Source organism: Tetrao urogallus, assembly GCF_951394365.1.
Source record: "Tetrao urogallus genome assembly, chromosome: 9".
Classification (NCBI taxonomy): domain Eukaryota; kingdom Metazoa; phylum Chordata; class Aves; order Galliformes; family Phasianidae; genus Tetrao; species Tetrao urogallus.
Genome location: NC_136822.1, coordinates 22,926,102 through 22,950,554, shown reverse-complemented (window position 1 = coordinate 22,950,554; position 24,453 = coordinate 22,926,102). Strand labels below are relative to the sequence as shown.

The following is a 24,453-nucleotide window of genomic DNA, read 5'->3' as shown; positions in this document are numbered from 1 at the left end:
AGCACCCCTGCCCTCCCATAGGCACAGGCTGCGGGTGTGTGGCTGCGTGCTGGCAGGGCGCACGGCGTTAATGGGAGCGCTGTGTTCCGAGCAGTAAAACGTGCTTTTCTGCAGGCGGTCGCGAAGGCGGGGAGTGTTTTAACAGCTAAGAATTTGGTATATTCCCTTTAACTAAAGTAGCGAAATTAATCCTCTTAAACACTGTGTGTGGGGGGAGGGAGAGAAATTAATTCCTGAATAGTACTTAATCCTGAGGAGAAGGCAGTATTTGAGAGAAAGCTGATCTGTAGAGCAGTGCAGAACCAATTGGAAGCTGGCTGGGGATTAGTTCAGTTTCCAGTTGTAAATGAGCATTGCGTTAAAGAAAGCACTACTGTGCCTAGCGGAGGAGATGCAATGAGCTGAAATTGCTGAGTGATGCATCCAGCTGTGTGGCAGAGACAGGGAGTCCTAAGACACATGTAATTATATGCAATAATCTAAAGACAACTTTGAAAAAATCAAGCTCTATGGAGCAACCTGTGCAAGTGTATTATGCTGTAAATAGACAGTCTAAAGCCAGCAATTGAGTGGTGATCATAGCATCTGGCATACGAGGTGAGCACCAGACTGGTAAGAGAGCCTGAGAAGGGTAGTTTGCAATAGGGCCTGGTGCATCTCAGCAACGCACTGGGCTCTCTGGGACATGTGGGCACGGTGCTGGGTCCCTGTGGTGTAACCAGGTGGGAGCGCTGTGATGTGATGGGGCAGGAGGAGTGGGGGGGCACACTGAACAGTAGGGGTGGCAGTGGGGCTACAGTGAGCAGCAGGGCCAATGGAAGGGAGCAAGTGGTGGTGTTTTGCTGTGGCTGCTTCTGCAGCACCACGTCACCTAAGCAGTTGCCCTTTGTAGTCCTGGGGCCTCTGCTGGCCCAGCCTTGGCGGCTGCTCAGGCACTGAGGTGCTGCAGAGCCACAGTGCCCTCTGCTAACTTCTCTGTGGGTGTGGAGAGGAAGGGTGAGGAAATGGGTAGGCGGCAGGAAGGTAGTTGTGTTAGAGGTGGGCAGGGACAGGGAGCCTGGCCTCCTTCTTCTGCCAAGTGCGGTTTCTCCTCCTCTCCCCGTGCCCTGCCAGCCAGCCTGGCGCCGGGGTGAAATCTTCTGTGTTTTGCTCCAAATAAACCTTAATTGTTAGAAGCAGCTGTAGCCACTGAGCTGAGAAGTGTTAATAAGAAATGTTGTTTTTTCGTTTGTTTTTTGTGGAGCAGATAAAATTATTCCATAGCTTGTTCTGAAGTGACGTGAAGGTACGCTAGTTCTTAGATAACCATTTGTATTACGTGGCGTGGATGTGACTGATCGACCAAGTCAGAAAAGCCTCTGCTCTTGTTACCTGCGCAGCACCAGCAGCAGTGCAGGGCTGCAAGCTGATCAGTGTTAGCGTCATTGATGCAGCAGCTGAGAACGATGTGGTTGCAGCTGTGAAGTCCTTAGTGATCTGAAGCGATACACTGCGGTTTGAGGGCAGCGGCACTGTTGCCAGGCAGCACATCTCAAACACTGCTGGGCTTCCCCAGCTTTGGTTACTGACGGGGTGTCAATGAGAAGGGGAGCAGCTTGGGGAGAGACCCGCGTCATCAGCAGGCAGTTCGAGGGGTGGCTTTCCACCTGCCGTGGGTAAGGAGCGAGCATAACTATGGAAATCCAGCCTGCCCTTTTTATTAAGTATTACAGCACCACCATCCTTCAGTTTTCTACAGCACCAGTAAAACAAATTTCTTAATTTCTCTGTGGATATGCAAAGACTCAGAGTGCAAAGCTACAGAATCAGGATTCGATGGCCAAGGTTCCTGCGTCCAGTTCAGTTCTTGGGTTCATATGAACTATTCTCTGAAGTGTGTTTACTTTCCTGCGTAGCATTTTTGCTAGGAATGGTTTGCACAAGAACACGTATATCAAAGGATCCATGCAGGTGTTTGTGGCAGCCAGCCAAAGAGTGCTCTCCTTAGCAACAAAAAGCTGGTTCTGCAGGCAGCAGTCCATCTGGGTTGTCATTTGACTCAGGGTGTAGGGAATGGAAGGGGGCAAAGCAGAAGAAGAACATGGTGAAAATGATGAAGACTTTCCCCTTGACCGTTTGTTTCTTTTTGCTTGCTTTCTTCCATGTTTTCAAGTAAGACTTGTACACTTTTTTGGCAATAATTACATAGAAGAGAAGCTTAAGAATGAGACAAACTGGTAGATGTAATCAACAACTTGATTCCAGGGTAGCTCTTCAGTGAAGCATGCTTCTTCACCGACTGTGGTGTTGCTTTCTTGTTCAATAGGATCAAGTTTGGCACAGAGAGAACCAGGAAAAAGAGCCAGACCAGACCCATGAGGATCTTTGCTGAACTCACTTGCTGCACCCAGAACTTCCCGAAAGGTCTCGTGATCTTGAGAAACCCATCAGAAGCAATGAGACTCAGGAGCACTGTGCTAATATAAATGGTGTCATAGAATATTATGGCTGAAAAGCAAAGACAAAGGCCTTCAGTTGCCATGGTCCCAGGCCAGAGTCTGTTAGGATTCTCAGGGGAAGCATCAGAGTCATTGTAAAATCAGATACTAAGTTATTTTTCAGGTAGACAATGAAAGTCGATGTACTTGGAGTATGGAAGAAAGCCCATATGGCCAGGCTGTTCAGTGTGAGTCCAGCAGGAAGCCGAGCGTGCAGAGCGCTGGGAAGAGCCGGTGGGTGGCTGCGGTGTCACGGTGCAGAGCAGGGCGCTCTGCTGGAGTCACTGCTGGTACTCTGGTTTGCAGAGTCTCCCATTTCACAAAGTAGACTTGGATAAAAAGGGGAGAGACAATGTAAAGTATGACTGTTTGTATTCAGGATGACACATTCCTCGTTATTATTATTAGCAGGTTTATACAAATGCACGAAAATCTGTCAAATGTGCGTTAAACTCAACAACATTATATGTAAAATTCTGTCAAGGGTTGTTTGCAGAGTAGTGAAGAGTTGAAAGGTTATAGCAGTGGAATGCCCGGAGAACCGTTTGTGTTCACATGGAAATGTATTCCAATATGGAGTAGAGATTTTGTGGTTGTGGTTAAAAAGCCCCTCAGGTGCCTCTGGGAAAGCGAATTCTGGTATTTCTTACCCAGCACACACCATTCTTCCTTTATCAGCACAGGTTTTAACATTTTTGAGAATAAGGTGCACGCTGCTGGCTGTCAGCCTCACGTCTGCAAACAAGACAGCCAGGAGCTCCACCGCGCCACGGGGACGCTGCGGGAGTGCAAGCACCTGAGCACAGCTGGCAGCAGCGGTTTCAAGGAGGGTCTCTGATTATCTGGTTCCTCTGCAGACAGGAGCCTGGAGCAAAGTTATAACAGCGAGGAAATGTGTAGAAAGAAGAGACTTTTTCTGCTGGCAGTGGTGTGTCGTTTCCTTCCTGATTTTCATTTATCACCCGAGTTACTTAATCATGTTTTTTGTTGCCTTTCCGTCTTTCTTTTGTTCTTTGTCAGGAAGAACCACTTTCTCTGCTGACAAAGGAAAAATGACCACATCTGTGAAGACAGGCATGCCTTCTGATTTTTGTTTGTGTGGAGTGGCACACTGTGCTGTAGGTGTGCGTGCAGATGTCAGTGTTAATGTTGACAGAGAGGGCAGAGCCCCCAAAGTGGCGGAGGTGAAGGTGGCCTTTCTCACTGTCATCATCCTCGTGTGTCCATAGCTGCCTGCCCTGACTTCTGGTCATGCACCAGGACTGCAAAAAGCTGAGGTGGTCCATTGCGTAGTGCTGATTTCCAAGGCAGCGTCATCATGTTTTCTCCTATATCTTGTCACTGCTCCCAACTGCAGAGGCAGGTACTGTGTGCCTGTGTGCAGCGTCAGTGACCTCCGTGTGGTACGCAGAGAGCTGCAGGACCTACGGTTTGAACACTCCAGCTGATCAGGAGAGGCATCTGCCAGATAACTGCCACTTTCTCTCCACGTGTGGCGCAAGAAATGCGGGCAATGTGTTGGGAATCTTGCATGTCCTTCCTGGCCCCCAAGCGGGTGCTGAAAGCATGCAGAGAAGTGACTGCACGCTGGTTCCAGGGAAATAACAGCACCCTGTTTCTGATGCTGCAATGTACAACGGTGTGATGTGTGCGCAGGAGGCTTTGTGAAGCCCTTGATTTGTGCTGACAGGTTATGGGAGATGCATTGGCTCCAGGGCTGAGCGCTGACATGTGTGAACTGTGTTTTAATGTTTTAGGAAGTTGGATATCAGTCCTGAAGACTCCCTGTGCTCTGCCAAGGGGCAGAAACTGTCAGAGAAGGGTGGACAGGACATTGGGTGGCTGCTCTGCACACTTACGTGGTGGTGGCAAGTGTTTCTGAATGGGAGCTGTTTTGCAGTGATGATAAATGAGCCCTAATCCATCACATCAGCTTAGGGTTTGTATGATGATTGTTCCTGAAAATTCCAGCCTGCTTGTTCTCGCTTTTCCAAATGAAGAGAAGTGGTTAAAATTATTGTTTAGTGCAAGAAAGCAGTCCTTAATGATTAGTAAAGATCTTACCACGAGTCTTTCTTTCCCTGAGATCTAAATATTCTGCAAATCAAGCCTTTGTGCATTTTAAAATATAATGCATCTTCCTCTATGAAAGTTATTTTTTATCTATGAAGGTGAAATATTTGAAGATTGAAGTCGCATGAAGATAAGCCTGACTATGCAGTAATTTTCTCTGATGTACAGCTACTGATTTTTGGTCAGTGTGTTAAGAATTGCAAGCATATACTGAGATAAGCCAAACATGATGCTGTTATCAAACATCTGCACAGGCAAATAGCTTACCTACAGATGTGCTGCATTTCTGTTTGTCTGGTGATTGCATACTAAGTGGCAACTTCCCATACTGAAAAGCTGCATTTGTTATGGGGTTTATTTACATCCATTCCTTCGTTGCCACGGGCTTTCCCCTGGCCCAAGTTAAGCTGCTTCTGCAAAATCTCTGCAGCCCATCTTCTGTTCAGTAGCATTCTGTGACTCTGGTTTATTTTTTTCTTACAGCTTCAGCTATAAATTCAAACTTTTTCCCAGCAACTCCGTCAGACGTGGAGCCTGTGAGCAGATGGTGCCCTTGTCGTATTCAGTTGTTCTAATTTTTGTCCTTCCTGCAACTGGTGATGTTGGTTCCATGGATCTGTGTTTCATCTGTAGGGCAGATTGTGAAGGCGCAGGTGAAATTGTGGTTAGCCTTAGCAGGATCCTTCTGCTCCCCAACCCCAGGGAAACGTACGTGGCCAGGCAGGGCTGTGGCTGGTCCTTTGTGCTAAATTGGGGTATCCTCAGTGTCGTCTCTTCCATTCTGCCCTGCTGTCTGTGCTCCGAGTTCTGGCGATGCGGTGGCCTTGCACAGCATGCCTAGCAAGGACTTTCGAAACGACTTGCAAAGGAAGAAGTAAATGAATGGATCCAGGCAAGCGTTCAGCGATGTCAGCCACAGCGTGCTCTCCTTTAAGTAAAACAGGGTGTTCACTGCAGAGCAGTCAAAAACATTTCTTGTTTGGCTCAAAGTGTAGGGAATTCTGGTAAAGTGGAATGGTGCAAAACATATAAAGAACACTGCGATTATGATGAAAACCTTCAGATTTACAGATTTTCTGGATGGTCTTCCTGTGGATCTTGTCCTCTGATAGGACTTATACAATTCTTTGCTCATAAGTATGTAGCATACAACTATGACTGCTAAATTAACCCAGAAGATAAGTTGGCAGATGTAGTTTACAATTTCATGCCAGACTAAGCCAAACTCAGATTTCAAGAGGGCACACTTTTTTACGTTCTTAGGTGTTTTTTTCTTGTTTGTTAGAATCATGTTGGGTAATGAAAGAGTAAACATCGATATCCAAATAGCCATGGAGAGGATCTTGGCGCCTCGAAGGCTCCTTGTGGTTGATGTTCTGAATGGCGAGGTGGCTTTCTGATAGCGGTCGATGGTTATCAGCCCGAGGAACAAGATGCTGATGTACATGGTGAAGTAAAACACGACCTGGCTGACCTGGCACACGAATCCTCTCAGCACCCACGGTACCAACTGTGCGTCGCTGAGGATTTTAAATGGAAAAGTCAGAATCATGAGGATGTCAGAAATGACAGTATTCTTGAGGAAGATGATGAAATTGGATTTACTTGATATTTTGAAGAAGATCCACGTTGCCAGGCCATTCATAGTGAGGCCCACCAGGAAGAGAAGAGTATAAAGCAAGGGGAAGATGACCTGTCTGATTCTGTTATCGCTGGTGCAGTTGCTACCGTTGATAGAGTAGCTGAAGTTGCTTGTGGCTTTTGCTTGCATTTCGTCTTCTCCACCCTCCTTCTGAAAAACAGAAACAAAAGAAGAAGAAAAGTAAGGAATAGTGAAGCTGGAGATGATGCCTTTTCTGATTTCGGTCTTCTTAGTCTGTTTCTCATTTTTATACAGGGAGTATTTCTGTTGGACTTTGCCACCTGCGCTGCTTTCCTCTGAGGTTGGAGCAGGCAGTGCTGGGCATGGCCGTGCCGAGGGGAACTGCTGCCCTGGTCTGTTGGGTCCTGCCTGGCAGGGGCTGTGAGGAGGCGTGGGGTAGGATGGGCAGAGGCCTGCTGCTGTGATGGGCTGTGGGGCTGCCAGCTCCAGCTGGGTGCCGCCTGCTGTGCCGTGTGGGGCCTGTGGCAGCAGCTACCTGAAGGTGTGCTCTGATCCAAGGAGAAAGGCAAGCATCGTTTTCCTCGTCCTTAATGTGGAAAAGAGGGAGCAGCAGAACTCCTTCTGGGTGCGCATTTGGTAGGGAGAGGCTGATGTCAATGTAATGCCCTTCTTGCTTCTCTTGCCCCAGCCCCACTGTCGGATACCTTCAAGGCCCTCTCTACCATTCCCCCCGCACATCCCCCAGACGCAGGGACGCCCACTTGCCCTGCAGGTTCCCGGTGTGGGTTTGGGGCCAGGAGACAGCTGTGGCAGCCGGGCATTGCAGGCTGCCTGGGAGAGGGGGCTGGCGGTGCCCTGCAGCTGAGATGTCAGCACTGACATCGGGGTGTTGCTGCGGCGGGTGCACATTTGCCAGCATGGTCTGTGAAGGCTTTCGTAGCTTTGCTTGTATAGGAATTAATGTACAGCATCACAACCAGTTTTTCCTGTCGCTTTTCTAAATCGGCTGTTCTACCCAACGTGGTACTGCAGGAAGCACCGACCCGCGGTGCGGAGCCGCGCGGCACTGCGGGCGCTGCGGCCACCAGCACGTGGAGCTGGCAGGCCGCGCTGTGCCTGCTGGGAGGCGGGGGGCGCCGTGCGTCCTCACAGGGGCCGCTTTCGGGTGCACGGCGATGCCGTTGCAGTGAGCGCGGTTGGCTGGGGTGAGCTGTGTCTTGGGAAGCAAGGTCAGCCAGCACCCGAGCATCCTGACACGGCCCTCACTGAGCTCCAGGTTCCTTTTCTATCGAAAAGGGTTGGAGAGAAACATTAGAATCTGCTTTTGCCCTGAACTGCGTGGCAGATCCGGCTGCCGCGTCCAGTCCTAACAAAGCAAGGATTCCCCAGGCTGCAAGATCAGAAAGCAAGCAGAAATCAGAGAGGGGATTACCGTAGCGTGCTGCCGTGCTGGGTTGCTGCGGCTCCTGGTGCAGCAGCAGCGCTCTGAGACGCCTGGAGCTGGGGGGCCTCAGGTGCTGCAGTGCCGGGCTGCTGGCAGGCAGGGTCTGGCTCCTCAGCCGGGAGGACAGCTGCTGATCCCGGGTGACGCCATCAGCGCTTCTGCTTTTGTTTCCTCCAGAACAGAGAGAGAAATAGAACTTTCTATATAATTAGAGGCTTACTTCCTACTTCTGACCTACAGATAGAGCTGCTATTTTTAAAGGAGATCGTATCGTGTATTCTGTAAGCCGGCACAACTTTCCTGAGCGTGGAGTTGTGCTCCCGTCTCTGTGCCTTGTGATTTGTGCAGAACTTATTTGTTAGTACTTTTGTACGCAGCCCTCCTTGTTTGAAAACTGAATGGTCTCATGGTGTAAAGAGAAGCAGTGATTGGAGAAGGTGATTTTATGTTATAATTCAAAAATATTTACACCTTTTATAATTTGCTGAGCAGTTCTTCCAGTTTTAAAGTTATGAATTTGGCATCAACTTTGTGTGATACATGGTAGTAGAAGACTAAATGTAACTAGTTAGAGTTCCAGTGAACTATACACACGTCAGTTTCTATTGGATTTACAAAATGCAGTCTTAAGAGTTGGATGGCATCTTCTTTTTAATGGGGTTGTACGTAGAGAGAAGTGAGGAGCAGCTGGTGGACCTCAGTGCTGCCTGTCGTGGGGCTGAGGGTGGGCATGGTGTGCATCTCCTGGTCCTGTGTTCGTAGGTCCCTGCGGGATGTGTGGTACCAGATGACATCTGTTCCTCTGTGTTCTGAACCTGGCCGTTCAGTGATTTCGCTTGGTGCTGTTTCCTCTGCAGTGATAATCACAGGAGATGCTTTTTGCAATAAATGTTCATTATTGCTTGTTGCAGTTTGGGCTGCTGGGCTTCTGCAAGTGATGACAAAACAGTGATGAGAGACTTCACTCCTCCTGCTCTTTTCAGGATGAATCTTCAAGTCATGAATGTAACCAGCGCATGATTCTCCTCTATGGTGTTGGCAAGGAGCGTGATGAGGCAAGACATCAGCTGAGGAAGATTACCAAAGACATCCTGAAGATTCTGAATAAGAAGAGTACTACTGAAATGGGTGGTAAATGCTTTCACACTGCTGCCTGGTAGCCCGTAGCAGAGATGATGGGAGCTGTGCAGCCCCAGCATGAGGTGCAGCCTGCTGCCCTGCCCTGCTCAGCGTTACGGCAGCCAGGCTGTCTGCACCGGTGTGGGGATAAGGCCTGGAGTTTGGTGCTCTGGCCAGGCAGCAATACACATTGCTTGTCTTCCTAGCAAAACAGTGTGACCATTTTTCAGTTGTTATTGAATGTCACCTTTTTTGCACTGATGACCTTAATGTAGCTTTCACATTGTTACGTGGAAAACTGAGGGAAGAAGGATTTTATGTAGTCATAAGTGATGTTTTTACTGTTAAATGTCTTACAAAGCAATAGTAATGCATAGCTACAAGGGCTCCACTAAATATAAAGTGACCAAAATAATCTTTTATCTGTTAAGTTGGGGATGAAGGACAAAAGGCCAGGAAGAACAAACAAGAAGCGTTTCCAACTCTAGAGACTGTGTTCACAAAACTACAGCAGCTGTCATATTTTGACCAACATCAGGTGACATCTCAGGTACTTCCCTTACATAAAATTGTGGCCTGTTGTGTTCTGCTGTAGAGTTATCAATTGGGGGACAAATCTGGGTTTTTAAGAAATGTTTAGTATATGCTAGGAGTATCACTGCTTCTTTTAAGGTAAGAGAAGAAAGTGCTGTGTTGGTATTTTAAAATGCTGCTTCTGTGGGTATTTCTTTGTTTTGTTGGGATGCTTTTGTTTGCATTTACTGTGTTTGTTTGTTTGTTTGCAAGAAACTTTCGGGGTTATTATAGATATGATTTTTTTGGTTGAAAATTTGGAAGTCAATTTTACGTTTCAGCTTACAGCTTTGTTTAGGGCTCATTGGTAAATTAGGTTTTACCAGCCAATCTCTTGCATATGTGTAAGGTCTGTTCCTGCATTTGTGTGAAGGATGGTGAGCTGCGTGTTTGTGCAACACCTTGAGTACATCTGTGGAAAACAGCTGGATAATACAGTTTGTTCATCCCTTGCTGTTAAAACTGGTACTCAGCCTTTGCTATTAACAAGCTGTCTTAGCAGCTGAATGGAGATCAGAAACAACTTCCTTGGGTGCTTGGTGCTCCTGGCCTCTGTCTGGACTCACCTGCCCATGTCTGGGCACAGGCTTTCCTCACTTCCAGCTGTTACTGTTTCAAAGTGTTTCTGATATCCTGAGGGCAGCCTAGGAAAAGACTAACAGTGAATGACTGGTATTTAATTTATAACACATCTTCAGTGCTTTTCTTCGGAATGAATTTATTACACGTTATGTTTGCAGGGTGAAGTGTGAGTTGTTATCGCTGTACAAAAAATCACAGTTCCATAGGCTGGAAAAAGAGATTTGGGCTCTCTTTGAAACAAAAATTGCATTTTAAAAACAGGTATTTGTTAAGAGGAGTTTGACCCTCAGCTATGAAGCAGCAGACCAGCATTTTCTGCACGATCACTGTCGAAAATATAGCAGCATTATATCTGACTTGCAGGATAGTAGAGTAACATACAGACTCTGTGGTTGTACATGATTTGTTGGTGCTGTTATCTACAAAGTGCTGTCACTTGCTATTAGCAGTCACAGAGCAGGATTTTTGGAGCACTAGCATGTTTGAGGAGCCCTTGGATGTCATACAGCCTTTCAACTTCTATTTTCACAGATCTCCAGCAACGTTCTCGAACAAATAACTAGTTTTGCCTCAGGAACATCCTATCACCTCCCCTTGGCTCACCACATACAGCTCATCTTTGATCTCATGGAACCAGCGCTGAATATCAACGGACTGATAGACTTTGCAATACAGGTAAAAAGAGTTTGTTTGAAGAATGGATACATCAGGACACAGCTGCGATGCGCATAGTGTGAAACCAGAAGGAAAAAAGTGCTGTGCAGCACATTCTTCTGATCTGCTGCTGTGTGCTTTCCTCTATTTCAGTTTCCTAACCTCTAAAACAGCATGCCAGATACTTCCCCTCCTGCCTGTTTTTGACTGTTACAGACAAAGGCTAGCTGTACTTTTTTTGGTAATTAATCAAAATCTGGATTCTTTTAACGTAAGATATTTTCATATGGGCTTCACAGTTTTAGGCTCAAGCATCTTGTTACACAGCAAAGCATTTGGGTGGCGGAAATGCTGTTTGCTTCTGAAAAACAGTTCTGAGGAGCACGTTCTGTGCTTCACAGTTCAGTTGGCTGCCTCTTTCCCTCGTTCTTTGGCAAACAAAGAATTCCATTTTGGTTTGCCGTTTAGTTTTTCCTTAATTGTTTTTTAGCCCCTGTTTTACATGTCGGAAGTTGTTCTCAGTTGATTGTTCTGGTGTGTTGTCAGCTGCTGAATGAGCTGAGTGTGGTGGAGGCAGAGCTGCTGCTGAAGTCGTCCAGCCTGGCAGGGAGCTACACCACGGGGCTGTGCGTGTGCATCGTTGCCGTCCTGCGGCGTTACCACGCCTGCCTCATTCTCAACTCGGAGCAAACTGCACAAGTCTTTGAAGGGTTTGTGGCAGCTCGTTTCCTGAAAGTATTTCTGTTGTTATTTTTAAATAAGATCTGTGTTTAGGTTCAGGTGGGGAGGCTGAGCAGTGGACGGCGCTGCGAGCTGCAGCGGCGGCCCTTGCTGAAAGGCTGCAAGCCAGCTCGGAGCCACGCTCGGCCTGGTGTGAGTGGCTCACCTCTGCAGCCTGCTCCAGCCAGTGGGACCTCACCCCTGGGAGCACGGCAGATGGTGGGAGCTGGGTCTTGATTTGCTGCCCTCTTGCTCGGTTGTCCCCAGCACCTCTGTATCCCCTCCTCTGGCACCCATGTAGCTCACAGGTGACACCAAATTCACATGGGCCCCATCAGTCTGTGCACGCAAGGCTTGCCATCACCCTGCCAACAAAGGGTTTTGTGACGTGTAATGATACGAGATGTGGTGGAATGAACTCGGAATGGTTTTATCTTTGCAGGTTGTGTGGAGTGGTGAAGCATGTTGTTAATCCCTCAGAGTGTTCCTCCCCAGAAAGATGTATTTTGGCCTACCTCTATGACCTGTATGTGTCCTGCAGCCACCTGCGAAGCAAGTTTGGAGACCTCTTCAGGTGAGTGCTACTGGGATTGTTCCTTGCCTGCTGCAGACTCCTGGGCTTTCAGTTCCGTTTGCTTTCTGTGGAAAATGCACTGCCATCTCTGCAGCTTTACCTTTATGGGTACAGTCCTCTCGCCCGTGCTCCGTGCAGCAGTGCAGTGCTGGTGAAGGTGCTGCAGCTGCCCTGGAGGAGCAGTGGCAGGGATCTGCTCTACTCTGCTCTGCAGCGTAGTGAGGGCGTGGGGTGAGGTGGGAGGCAGTGGTGCTGCACAGCTCTGGCCTTCCCATGCCTCCACTTCTCAGGGTTCATGGAGCTGATTTGCTGCGGCGTAATGCTGATCTGTAAGGCTTTAGTGATCGGCTGTAGTTACAGCGCGGGATAGGAAATAACAAACTCTCGGTTGGCACAGCTCTGCCATTCTGTTAAATATTTCTTTGATGTGGGGAGAGACACAAACATGTTGGGGTTTGTGAAGTTTTGTGCTCCGTTGTTCAGTTCCTTGATTTTTTAAGTAAAATAATATTTTAAATAGCCATATGCTGTATTTATGGCTCTTACTTTTTAAAGGGGGGTGGAAAGCCTTTCATATGCAAGTATATGTCTTGTGAGAGTGACAAACCATCCCAGTTCCTGTTTCCCCTCCTAAGTTATACACCTGGATTTGAGCTGTGTGTTTCAGATTTGTGGGCTTTGTTTCATGGTGAGCAAGAGCAGAGTTCTCAGTAATAATTTTTCAACGAGTTTATGAGCATGTGGGAATAGTGGTATTTAGTTTGAGAAACAATAGGAAAATGAAACTAAAGAACTACAGAAACGTATTAGATGTGTGGTCATTCTTCTACCTAAAATCTGAAGTTCACTAATTCAAGAAACATCCTACCCTGCAACAGAAATTCAAACTGTCATCTAATAATCCAGAGATATTTGGGATATAAAAGCACCCAGTAATATAGCTTAAAGCCCCCTTTTCAGATAAGCGGAGCTGGAAGTTCTGTGAAAACTGGCAGTAAAATTTGTGCATACATTTCCTAAGCAGCTGTATATCGGATGTGTTGTGCCGCTGCTTTTCTTCTTGGTTTCCGTACTGCTATTAAAACAAAACCAAACCCACTGACCTGCACCAGTAACTGCTTTAGAAGCTTCTTAGCATGCTGCAAGTCCTGCTGTTTCTCTCTCTCTACATCAGTTTGAAGGGACCATAAAATACAGTTCGTAAATGTACAAATTTTGAGGCTTACCTTTCTGGCATTGCAGTGCTTTGGCGATGACTTATGATTCCCTCTGCAGTATTTCTCAGCTGGGTTTTACTTGGTGATCTGCGTGTTTTAGTTTGGCATCGTTAGTGTGTTTAATCACACTCACTAAACTTTCCTTAATAAACAGTTTATTCACTTTTTGACAACTTACAAGGAAAGCCTGTGGTGTTTGGTAAGTCACTGCCAAAAGGAATACGTGTGTGCTCCTTTACCTGGCCACTCACAGTGTCAGTGGATGGCACAGAAGCTTCTTACCAAGCAGGGCTTTGATGCTGTGCACAGAGGTAATCAAGGACTTGGTGATCCCACCGTGCCCAGTAACATCTGTGCAGAATACCTCTATTTTTGGCAACTCTCTCTGTTTTGATCCTCAGTAGTGCCTGTTCTAAGGTGAAGCAAACAATATACAGCAACGTTCAGCCTTCAAATTCCAATCTGCTGTGGGATCCGGAGTTCATGCTAGACTTTATTGAGAACCCTTCTGCTCACAGCATTAACTACTCAATGCTGGGCAAGATCCTGAGCGACAACGCAGCCAACCGCTACAGCTTCGTCTGCAACGCTCTAATGAATGTGTGCATGGGGCACCAAGATGCAGGAAGGTAAGGGAGACCCTCTGCAGTTGGAACTGTGTGCATTTTTACATGGCACACGTGAGATTTCCTTTCACCTGTTTGGTTTGTGTCTCTGTTGCAATAGTTTTCATTCATTACTCTTTCTGATTGCTGAAAATGTATTTAGTAAGTTTCCTTTAAGTGACGTTAATTAAATCAACCTGCATAATTTGACAGAAAGGAGTAGCTAGTAGGAGCTGCTCACTGTAGGGTAAGCTGGAAGCTGTAATGTCAGCAGATGTGCTGTTCTGGGTAGGACAGCTCAGTGCAGTCTTTGCCCATTAGATGCCTGCAAACAAGGGAAGATTCTGCATTAGATCATTTCCTTATTATGCAATCTATGCTTAATTCATTACGTGTGCGAGTTAATTTATTCTTTATGAAATTTGTCTTTGTAGGTAATATGTAACTTTTCAAAAACTATTTTGTAAGAAGTATTCAAAATTTTTATTGGACAGAAGCAACTAGATTTATAACAACTGTCAGTTGGATGCTAAGAGTAGCTTAGACTTCACAGAGCATGGCTCCAGAAGGGCTCCAGCCATCAGAGTGTAGGGTGGCATCAGCACCCAGCAGGCTGCCCAGCTCTGTCTGCCTGTAGCACCAGCAGGATCCAGCTCCTGTTGCAGCGCAGCGCGGTTTGGTCTGATTCTGTGTATCACTGCTGGACCTTACAGCTCTTAGAGCTTTCTAGGTGATCTCAAGGTACTGAAGAAGTGTAGTGAAGAACCCCTGCAGTAAAATTAATCACACTGGTGTAGAGTTTTACATCACCCCTTCCTCTGTGCATCACCTCTTCTTGTGCAAAAGCAGCACTGTGGCACTAAAGCTGCCTTGCTCTGTTTTCCAGTCATGCAGTCCCTGGTGTAGGACGAAAGGAGTGCTGGTTTGGGATCTAGCTCTTACACCTGTCCCCAGCACCTTCGTTCCTATTAAACAATGAAAATTTCCAGACTTTGGTGTTCCAGTACTGTTCCAATATGTATGAAGATAGTCTTGGTAGTTAGGCCTCCTTGCAGCAGTAGCCAGCCGTCATTGTAAAGGCTGCTGGCAAACCACAAAACCTGGGAGATTGGGGAATATTTTTCCTTTGGATTGGCTCCTGCCCAGGCTGTGTGCTATACCTGTGCCTTTCTCCCCTTTCACGGTCTGAAGGCATCTGGGGAGCTTGGAGCATCTTGGCAGAGAGGAGCGGCTGAGATGAAGCAATTCTGTACACCAGCAAAGAGGAAATGTGTCCAAAAAAGTTTTAGTGTGGAACAGGGGAAAAATAACTTGTGCTGAGCTGAGTCAGTTCTGCTCTGTTTTTAGAAATGTCATTTAACTGAGTCATACGCTGAATCACACATTGCAGAATATGCAACTCCGAAACTGCATGGAATGAAATTCACAGAATCAGAAATTCAGGAATCACCTGAGTTGGAGGTGGCCTTTAAGGCTGTGTGCCCAACTCCCCTGCAGTGAACTGGCACATCTACAGCTCCATCAGGCTCTCAGAAGAACTCATTCATGCCGTTTGATGTTCTCTCTCCCTGCTCTCAAGCAGTAGTGCTGCCTGGCGCAGGGTGAGCTGACGGGGTGGGGTGAGGAGCACTGCGCACACTGCTTTCTTGTGGCATGTTTGCATGACAGAGATCATTGCTGCTGTTTGCAGGGCAGTGCTGAGGAAAGGCAGTGCGCCCAGTGGGCAGGAAAGCCAGTATTGCTGGGGGTATACAGCAGGGTTTGCACAAAATAAAGGCCCCATGGCAGATCTGTGCATGCCATGGGCTGCGAGTCACGTATTGTTTCTTCTGGGTGCTGCAGTTGTCCGCAGCTGGATAGCTTAAGATTATGTGCAGCATAATTGTACTTGGCCATTACCTCCACCTTGAGTAGGGAAATGCTCTTTCTTTTGCCAAGCAGGAATTTGCTTTGACCTGAATATTTCTTTTTGTTCTTCTCTCCTAGGATTAATGACATAGCAAACCTTTGTGCAGAGCTGACGGCGTGCTGCACCGTGCTGAGCTCAGAGTGGCTGGGGGTTGTCAAAGCTCTCTGCTGCTCTTCCAATCACGTGTGGGGTTTCAATGATCTGCTCTGCAGTGTGGATGTAAGTTCACACTACCTTCTGAAGTACCTCTTGAACCTCTTTACCTGGGAAACACAAAGAGTTGCAGTAAGGTCCCCATTCAGTACATAATGCTGGGCACAGTTTAGTCATTTATCTGCTGAAGTTTTCAAGGCTTTTCGTTGGACTTTGGACTGAGATTTCTGATTTTTATTCTTTCCTACATCTTCAGTTTGAATGTTAAATGAGGGCAGTGCTTAGAGTTTTCTCTCTGTTGTGGAACAGTATGTAAGATTTGGAGGGGCTTTTGGAAAGGAGCAGATGCACTTTCTCTAAAATGCTGGTGGATGTGTAAGTAACCATCCCTATTTTAATGACTCTGGCTTTTAGACTGTAGAGGTGTTTTCTGTTCTTTTCTCTCCGATACAAGTTGCCATAGTTCTGTCAAAGTCAACAAGATTATAGTGAGTAACTGTATTCAATATCTGATCCAATAGGTTGATCCTCAGTTTAGGAACTGATTGAAGCTGTGAATGTTGGGGATATATTCTTTTTGGTTAGTTACTGGTAGTGTTATCAGTTTTTATTGAGTGGTAATATTTTCCCAGATTGGTATAAGACTAGTGGATGTTACTTTGGAATTAATTGTGATATCTGAAACAGATGTATTTTAAAATTAAGAGCTGTCAGTATTGTCACAAAAAGTTTGTGGACGCACTGAAATGCACAGATGGTTACTCACATGTACACGTTTTACTGTTTGTTCTCCTGGTGAGTTCCTTAATAATCATGGCAGCGCTGTGCACTGTCATGTGAAGCATTGCCATGTTTTCCCTCCCAGGTGAGTGATCTGTCATTCCACGATTCCCTGGCCACTTTCATTGCCATACTGATTGCCCGGCAGTGCTTTTCTCTGGAAGATGTCGTCCAGCACGTAGCACTGCCTTCTCTTCTGGCAGCTGGTAAGAACACACCGAGAGAAAAACTTAGAATGAAAGGCTGAAGATGTTTTAGGGAGTTTCCTTTGAGTGAGTAAGAAGTGAGAAGAGCTCTCCTGTAGGAAGAGCCACCTGTTGTACGTACAGCATGTATGTCGCTGTAGTTCCCAAAAGGAGTGATGCTGGGTTACAGCAGAGCTCCCATGGCTGACAAGTGGTGGCAGAGCTGCTGGCAGTGCTCTGTCTTGTGTGATGCAGCATCACTTTCTGCTCAGGGCTTTCATGCTCTACACTGCATGCTTGGATGTCTACCAGATCTACTGAAGTTGTGCTTAGACACATCTTGGAAGATCACCTTTATCTTCTGCAGCCCACAGCAAGCATCTGTCTCTCATTTCCTTCTGCTATCAGTGCCCGACGTTGGCATTTTCTCTCTGACATATCATCCTAGCATCCAGCCTGGAACCTGTGTTCCTCTTTGTTGGACACATTGCATGTTTCTTTTCACTTTTTGCTTAGATTTGTGTTTCTTATTTCTATTCTGACTTTCATAAGCCAGTTTAATCGTGTATTCATTTCTGCCATTAGTTAGGATTCTGGCTTAACAAAAATCATGCTGTTCTTTCCTGGTTTTGAGTGGCTCAAGGCCAGAAATGCTAATTCCTGATGATGAAATTATTGTACTTGCATTTAAAATGGGGCTGTGAAGTAAAACCTTTCCAGGCCTGACAGCATGACTTGTGAGGTCCTGGGTAGATGCCCTACGTCCGTGTCCCATATTCCATAGCCTGTGGGGACCCAGATGCTGAGCCTGGGGCCAGGATGACTTGTCGGCTTCTCCTGCACCTCTTCAGGACACCGCAGGTCTGCCTCTTCCCCCAGGGAGCAGGTAAGCTGCCTGCTGAGTGCTCCTTTTGTTTCAGAGCAGTGGCTTCAGATATTGTGTGTGAAAATATCCGTGGTACAATTAGAAATGCAGCCTGCTTAAAGGAAAAAAGTCTTCACAAGTGAAAAGTTATTGTGTAGAATTGTTCTTTATTTGTAAAATAAAGTTCTGTGTGCTTATGAAACCCTGTATGTTCACTGAAACTTGTTATTTAACAAGAGCTGGCCATTGAGGTATTTACTCTGTTGGCAAGCTCCACCATACTAATTCCATATCTTAAGAAAAAGAATTATGTTTTAAAGCAGCACCCATGTACACTTCAGCAGAGAAAGAGCTTTAGGAGTTCTGTTCTGATAGCTCTCATTCTGTCTGTGAATTTCATTGCAGCAGCCATGTCCCTGTGTGCTGGCAGCACCATGGCCACGCTCTGTTGTGCTGGCTTTGCTGGGGCAGTGGTGGCTGTCAGTGGGGTCTTTCTGCAGGGAGATAGAAGTGAATAGGGATAAACGTAATGCAGTTTGATAGCTTTGTGTGTAATTATTAGTTAATGTGCTTTTAAAACTGGGCACAGTGAAACACCTATAGTCCAACAGCAGAAGCGTGAGGAAATTGGACCTCAGACTATATTAACGTGTCTGTCCTTCTTAATTGGAATGCTCTGTGGTCTGACCTGTGTGTTCTGCCACAGTCCAAAAGAGGAAGGAAAGGGGCAAGGAACAAGTAGGTGGCAGTTAAAAGGAAATAACCATTGAAATCACCTGTGTTTTGACTTGTAAATATTTCAGCAGACTTGATGACAAGGCTGTTTCTAAGGGAGGAATAAACTGAAAGCAGTTATTATTTTAAACTATTAAATGATGTCAGTTCTTCTGTCTAAAATTAGTAGTTTCTTTTTTGAACAGAAATGAATGAGCTGCTCTTACTCAGGCAAAATAAGTGAGCGTTCACTACTCATAGTGGTTTCTTGGGAAGACAAATGGCATCACTCTGAACATCCCCTGCTTCCCCTTTCTTTCCTGCCAGCCTGTGTTGCTGAGCACGATGCCACATGGTACTGAGAATCTCTTTGGTCAGCTGGGGTTGGCTGCCCTGCTGTGCCTGGTCAGCATCCTCGTGGTGTGGCAGCGACAAACAAAATCGCCATGGCTGTGTGGGCACTGCTGGGCTGCCATTCAGAGCCAAAGCACCATGTATCCATGACTTACCATTGGTCTTCAGCTTCAGTTAGGATGTTCAGTTCTTCATTCAGTTACTGTACTTCTGTAGCTATTGTAGATGTAATGTGTAACCGTTTTCTACAAGATTTATCCTTCTTTCCATAGGAAAGCTATTTCCTGGAATTCGCTCTTCTTGTGATCGTCACCTCTTGGCTGCTGCTCACAACAGTATAGAAGTGGGAGCTGTGTTTGCAGTCTTAAAAGCTATTCTGATGCTTGGTAAGATTATGCAGAATAACGTGTAACACTTCTGTTCTAGAGCTCGGGTCAAAACCTGGTAGTGCTAGTTCACATCCCTGGGGATGCTTCTGGGAGAGGAAAGCCCTGCTGACAGAACTAAAATGTAGATGCTGTCTGTGCTCCTGAAGCATGCGAGTAGCATTTCCTTCTCGGGCCAGGAGGCAGAGTTTTTCTGGTGAGTCAGTGCCAGCTGATGGCTCCAAGCAGATCTGACATTTTGTGCTTGGACCTCCCCATACCAAACTCCAGTGCATTTCTAACTCTGGTGACTCAATCAATTACATAGAGGAAATAAGGTCTCAGATCTCTTTTCCCATCTTTTTCTTTTCTTCACCCCAATTTGTGTATGTCAGTCCTTGAAGAACGTGAAGAAGAATCACTGCTGTGCAATGATCCATCAACAAGGAGATATTATTTATCCAAACAAATAACTGCCTCAGATTTTTGGTTTGGCTTCTGTTCAGTTAGAGCTTTTGTGAGCTATGATGATGTGTATTTTTGGAGCTAAGTCAATGTCCAGTTAAAGAAGCAAGGTGTTCCAGAGGTGCACATGCCCACAGAGATGTACCTCCAGCTTGAGTGCCGATGTTTTATTCTCTGTTGGCCACTATCTCAGAACTGTCTCAAAACCCTGTGGTCCTTAATGATGAGACTTGTCATGCCATGTTGGTTGTTGATGCTAATAGCAAATGAGGGGTTTTCTAGAGGATGGCTGTCATAATGGTGAACCAGGTATGATCCACAGAAATTTCTGCTGACTTGAGATGTTTGGCTGTGTTAGCCTGCTTCACGTGCAGGCTGTCATCTTGCACGCTTCTGTATGGCCTCACAGGGTGTTACTGTGTGCAGCAGTTTGGGCTCCTTTCTCCACTCTTCCTCCCTGTAGCTGCATCTTCTTCCTCATCCAAGGTTTTGAAGCCTTAAACATCAGTCATGTTAAAACTTTTACAGGTTTGATTTTTTGCACCCTGTCCTGTCTGCTCAGCCCTGCTTGTTTCAGGCAGGTGGTGTGTCTGTGCTGAGCTGATGCCTTGCAGAGAGGAAGGGGTCCTGGGCTCTGCCAGAGCTCCCTCAGCATGTGCTGCCCTTCTGTGTTCCCACAAAGGTCCATCTCTCTGGTGAAGAAGTCCATGGTGAAACAGGCTGAGGGAACCGTCAGCCCAAATTTGTCTCTTGATGCGTAGAGTGTTTATAAATCAGAGTGGAGAGAAGACTTGGAACAAAAAGCGTCATCTGAGAAGAACAAGTAACCCAACTCTTCCTTATCTGCCAAAGCAATTCCATGCACTAGTGGGCCCTCGCCTGTGGAGCACACCAGGCTTTAAGTTGTGTTGAGTTCATATAAAACTTTCTCTACTTCTGAAACGTCCATCAGAAAGATGTTACACAAAAGGAAGGAGGTGGACGATGCGCTGGGCAGAGCGGTTTTCAGACAGACTCCCAGCGCTGCCTTTTTTTGGAAGCAGCTGCCTCAGCCCTTCCTTGCTCCCATGCCTCAGGAGATGCCCCTGCCTGCAGGCACCGGGCTTTGGGTAGCGCTCACTCTGTGCTCCTGCTCTGCAGGTGATGCTGAGATCGGCAGCAGCAGTGTGACCCCTGTGAAGAGCGAGGAGCTGCCCGTGAGAGGCTTGCTGGATGAGATCCCTGGGGACGAGATGTGGGCCTCCTCTCACGCTCTGAAGTCACGTGGAAAAGCTGTTTCCATAGAAACTGCCAGTTTAAGCGAGTATGCCAGATACGTGCTCAGAAGCATTTGCCAGCAGGTAATGTGTACAGCTGCACTCTTCACACAGAGAAGGAATGGCGTTTCATTTGAAAAGGATAATGTGTATTGTGGTGCAGAATGATTGGTGCTGAAATATTTCAGTATATGAGTTCTCACTGGTTTTCCTGCACTGGTGTTTAATACACTGAGTAGGATGTTATCAAGGCTAAAAAGAAATAGACAAAAGCATAAGGTAGTTTCTAGCATCCACCTGTGCTCTCAGATTTATTTTTCCTACCTGGCTCTTGAGCAGAAGAGTCCATCAGCTGTCTGTTCAAAGTCCTTTTGCGGTGATATTTGTTCTATTGCAAAGTTGCTTTCAAAGCATAAGATAAACTTTTGGAACCAAAAGTTAGGTCTTACACTTTCAGGTATGAATGATGGAAGACATTTATGGTTTCACGTGAACACTATTTCCCTTTTAAGTTTTGCATGCTGAAAATCCCTTTTCTGTTTAGTTTACCAGACGTCAGTATTACACTGAAGCGATCCTGTGAATCTGTTATCTAATTACTTACAGGAATGGGTTGGAGAGCACTGCTTAAAAGAACCTGAAAGACTGTGCACAGATAAAGATCTAATTTTGGATCCTGTTCTTTCAAACAAGCAAGCGCAGAAACTTCTTCAGCTTATCTGTTATCCTCATGGTGTGAAAGAATGCTCCGAGGGGGACAACCCTCAGAGGCAGCACATCAAACGCATACTTCAGGTAAAGCAATGGACAAAAGGAAGGGGAAAAATTGCCACTCATGTAGTAACACTTAGGCTGTCACTCAGCAGCACTGCTTTGCAGTTCCTGGTGCAATCTAGCAGTAGGCCATAATTCTTTAGAAGTCCCATGTGCTCAGGATCCCCAGTCTTTGCTATAGCTATCTTGCAGTGTGACTTCTGGTGTTTCATTGCTTCTGATTCCATTGCTGTGTGTCAGTCACTGGGCAGCTGCTGGAAGGGAGCAGCTCTGGGAGCTGCTGAGGTGGGATGCATTCTGCAGGAGAGCTCTGTAATGGCAGTGGGCTGAAAGACATTTGTGCTCCATAGAAAAGGCTCAGGTGCTGTCTGCATGGTCCTCAGCTGATCATCTGTTCAAATTCAGCTAGCTCAGGAGCATTTCATTTCTCAAACTACAGAACTGTGTTTCTTTGAGTAGAACTTTGAAGGTTCAAATCAGTGACGTCCAGAACGAGAGTAAAATAAATTGGTGTGCTGCAAAATAGTCACTTCAGCTGCTGGATTTAACTTGGTGGTGTCTGGATGGCCTTGTACCAAATACACCACATCTATTTGCATGGCAATACCATGGTTGAATGTAATTGCTAATGAAAGGGCAAATTACGTTTTCTGTACTTGTATTTAACTAGGCTCAGATTTTGCAGAGCGTGTTTTATTCAGAAAAGTTGCACGTTAGAGGTACTGAGTAATGAGAGCAGACAGTCAGCATACATTCCGAGGGAGGTCTGGTATCTCAACATGTCATCAGATTTTCAAAGAGTGCTGCTGGTGATGGTCTGCTCGTAAGATCAGGTTTTTGCACGTACTATGAGACCTTTTCCCCCTCAAACCTTTCAAGTGTTGACACGCGTATTTGTAATGCTGATTCCTACCCAGAACTTAGACCAGTGGACTCTCCGGCAGTCTTGGTTGGAGCTGCAACTAATGATCAAGCAGTGCATGAAGGAGCCTGTGAGTATTTGTCTTCAGCCTTTCTTAGCTAAATATGTAATGCAAAAAAGTATGTTAAATTTTAACGTAGTCCATGAGCAAACATACCATGAATGTGCTAGTTTACTTATGTTTTACTGTAGGGTTCTGGGTCTGTGGCTGAAATGAACAGCTTGTTGGATAATATTGCAAAGGCGACAATAGAGGTGTTTCAGCAATCCGCTGATCTAAACAATAACTCTTCTAACTCTGGTATAGGCCTCTTCAATCCAAACTCTGTTGGAAATGCTGACACAAGTAATACAAGACAGAATGGTAAAAAGACATTCCTAAGGTATTTTCTGTAGCACCTTTTTAATTATTTTAGCCAACGTGATGCTTAATTATGCATAGATTGCCTAGACTTTTTGCTCTTGAAACAGGAGTGACTTACCTGAAGATTACTGCTGTGTACCTTAGTTTAACAATAAATTATTTTCTATAATTATTCTTGAATTTTCGGAAACCAGAGATTACGATTGCTCTGTGCACACTAGTTACTGCAGATGTGTTGTGTCCTTATTAAAGCAGTTTGGTATTGTAGCAGCTAGCACTGGTTGCAGAACTGCACGGATACTTTGGCTGAAATAAGCTTGTTCTATTTCTAGTTCCTCTGAGTGGCGAGGAGTGTGGCTGGTGGCTCCCTTGATTGCAAAACTGCCTACCTCAGTGCAAGGTAGGGTCTTGAAAGCTGCGGGAGAGGAGCTGGAGAAAGGTCAGCATTTGGGGTCATCTTCTAAGAAGGAAAGAGATAGACAGAAGCAAAAGAGGTATGACCTTGGGAGGCCTCTGTAAACAGAGCTGGCAGGTATTTTTGAAGGAGGGCTGTGCTGGGCACTGGGTTGTTGCATCACAAGACCTCATTGGTTCACTTCTTTGCAGCGTGTAAGTTACCAAACCCAGCCAGGGCTCAGGTTTAATTTAGTCTGCAAAGTACCATTGGTCTCAGAAGACAAAGTGTGAAAGTCCTGTAACACATCATCCAGAGGCTGTCCTGCATCCATCAGCAGAGGGAAGTATAGAACCTCTCTTTGCCTAATGTTTCTTTTCCCATGGGAAAGCTCTGGTGTAGAAGACCTAAAACAAGCCGCTTTCAAATAACATGGCTGTAGAAACTGTTAAGCCCTTCCTCTGTCTTGGCTTCTATGCATAGAATTAAAAGCATTTACACCACTTTGTAGCAAGGATTGCAATTGCAGTAGTGGTTGTCTTGCAAGTTGTCATTTTTTTCTTGTGGCAATTAATGCAAAAGCCAACAGGTACTCCTACCACGTTGTTCCTTAGCTCTGAAAAATCCCAATTTTAACATGATTTTTGAAAATGTAGGCCTTCTAATTGGTTTGTCCTACAGGGCCTAGGGATTTTGCTGTCCCTTTAGTCTGGTTGTCAGTGAAATTGCTGAAGTCAAGTTAAATGCCAAATGAAAACAGCTGTTGAAATGAATACCTGTACGAAACAAATGTGTGTGCATGGTTGTATGCTTTATTCTGTTCAGGATTTGAGTCATTTCCTAGGAGTTTACATAGCTAAAACTGTAAAAATCATTGCATGAACTGTAACTCAGATCCCTTTGCTCACGTTTTTAGTGTTTCTTCTACTTTACTTATTGTACTCCCAGGTTTGTCTCTGCATGTTTCTCTCAGTTTGCCTGCATTTTATGTTCATAACAGATACACAGTACTCTAAAGAATACATATATGGATTCTGAATGCCCTTACACTGTTATGGCATGTTTCCTGCAACCAGTTAAAGCTACCTCTGGATTTGCATATGCTAAATCCATGGTAAAATTTTAGTGGGATTCAGTTGGCTTTCATTTTAATCAGTGCTCAGAGGGGAAACTTGGGATTCACTTCGGGCCACCAGATGGATTAGAAGCTTTAGCTGTCTGGTCTCCACCACAATTATATCCCTAGTTAATGAAAGCAGTCTTAAAATAACGTGTTCTGAGTCAGACCTGCAAGTGTCCGTGTGATTTTTGG

At 45.8% G+C, this 24,453-nt stretch overlaps 2 protein-coding genes across 2 annotated transcripts in view; one reads left to right on the top strand and one right to left on the bottom strand.

The window, feature by feature from the left end:
* The window catches only part of MED12L (mediator complex subunit 12L), a gene marked incomplete at both ends in the record, with an annotated part of 102,037 nt that overhangs the window by 62,926 nt on the left and 14,658 nt on the right, over positions 1-24,453 (top strand). Inside the window, 15 exons of the mRNA XM_079539817.1 lie at positions 8,581-8,728; positions 9,148-9,266; positions 10,403-10,546; positions 11,072-11,235; positions 11,688-11,819; positions 13,438-13,665; positions 15,628-15,769; positions 16,569-16,689; positions 17,453-17,554; positions 18,874-18,987; positions 20,572-20,771; positions 21,294-21,482; positions 22,379-22,453; positions 22,576-22,766; positions 23,080-23,241. Of these exons, the coding sequence (XP_079395943.1) occupies positions 8,581-8,728; positions 9,148-9,266; positions 10,403-10,546; positions 11,072-11,235; positions 11,688-11,819; positions 13,438-13,665; positions 15,628-15,769; positions 16,569-16,689; positions 17,453-17,554; positions 18,874-18,987; positions 20,572-20,771; positions 21,294-21,482; positions 22,379-22,453; positions 22,576-22,766; positions 23,080-23,241 (2,231 nt within the window). The remainder of the gene's footprint in view (positions 1-8,580; positions 8,729-9,147; positions 9,267-10,402; positions 10,547-11,071; positions 11,236-11,687; positions 11,820-13,437; positions 13,666-15,627; positions 15,770-16,568; positions 16,690-17,452; positions 17,555-18,873; positions 18,988-20,571; positions 20,772-21,293; positions 21,483-22,378; positions 22,454-22,575; positions 22,767-23,079; positions 23,242-24,453) is intronic.
* Positions 1,806-6,321, bottom strand: P2RY12 (purinergic receptor P2Y12; the record flags this gene model as incomplete). The annotated part of the gene is given in 8 exon segments (XM_079539693.1): positions 1,806-2,052; positions 2,054-2,210; positions 2,213-2,245; positions 2,248-2,496; positions 2,499-2,675; positions 2,678-2,736; positions 2,738-2,806; positions 5,297-6,321. Coding segments are annotated over 8 exon segments (2,016 nt in total).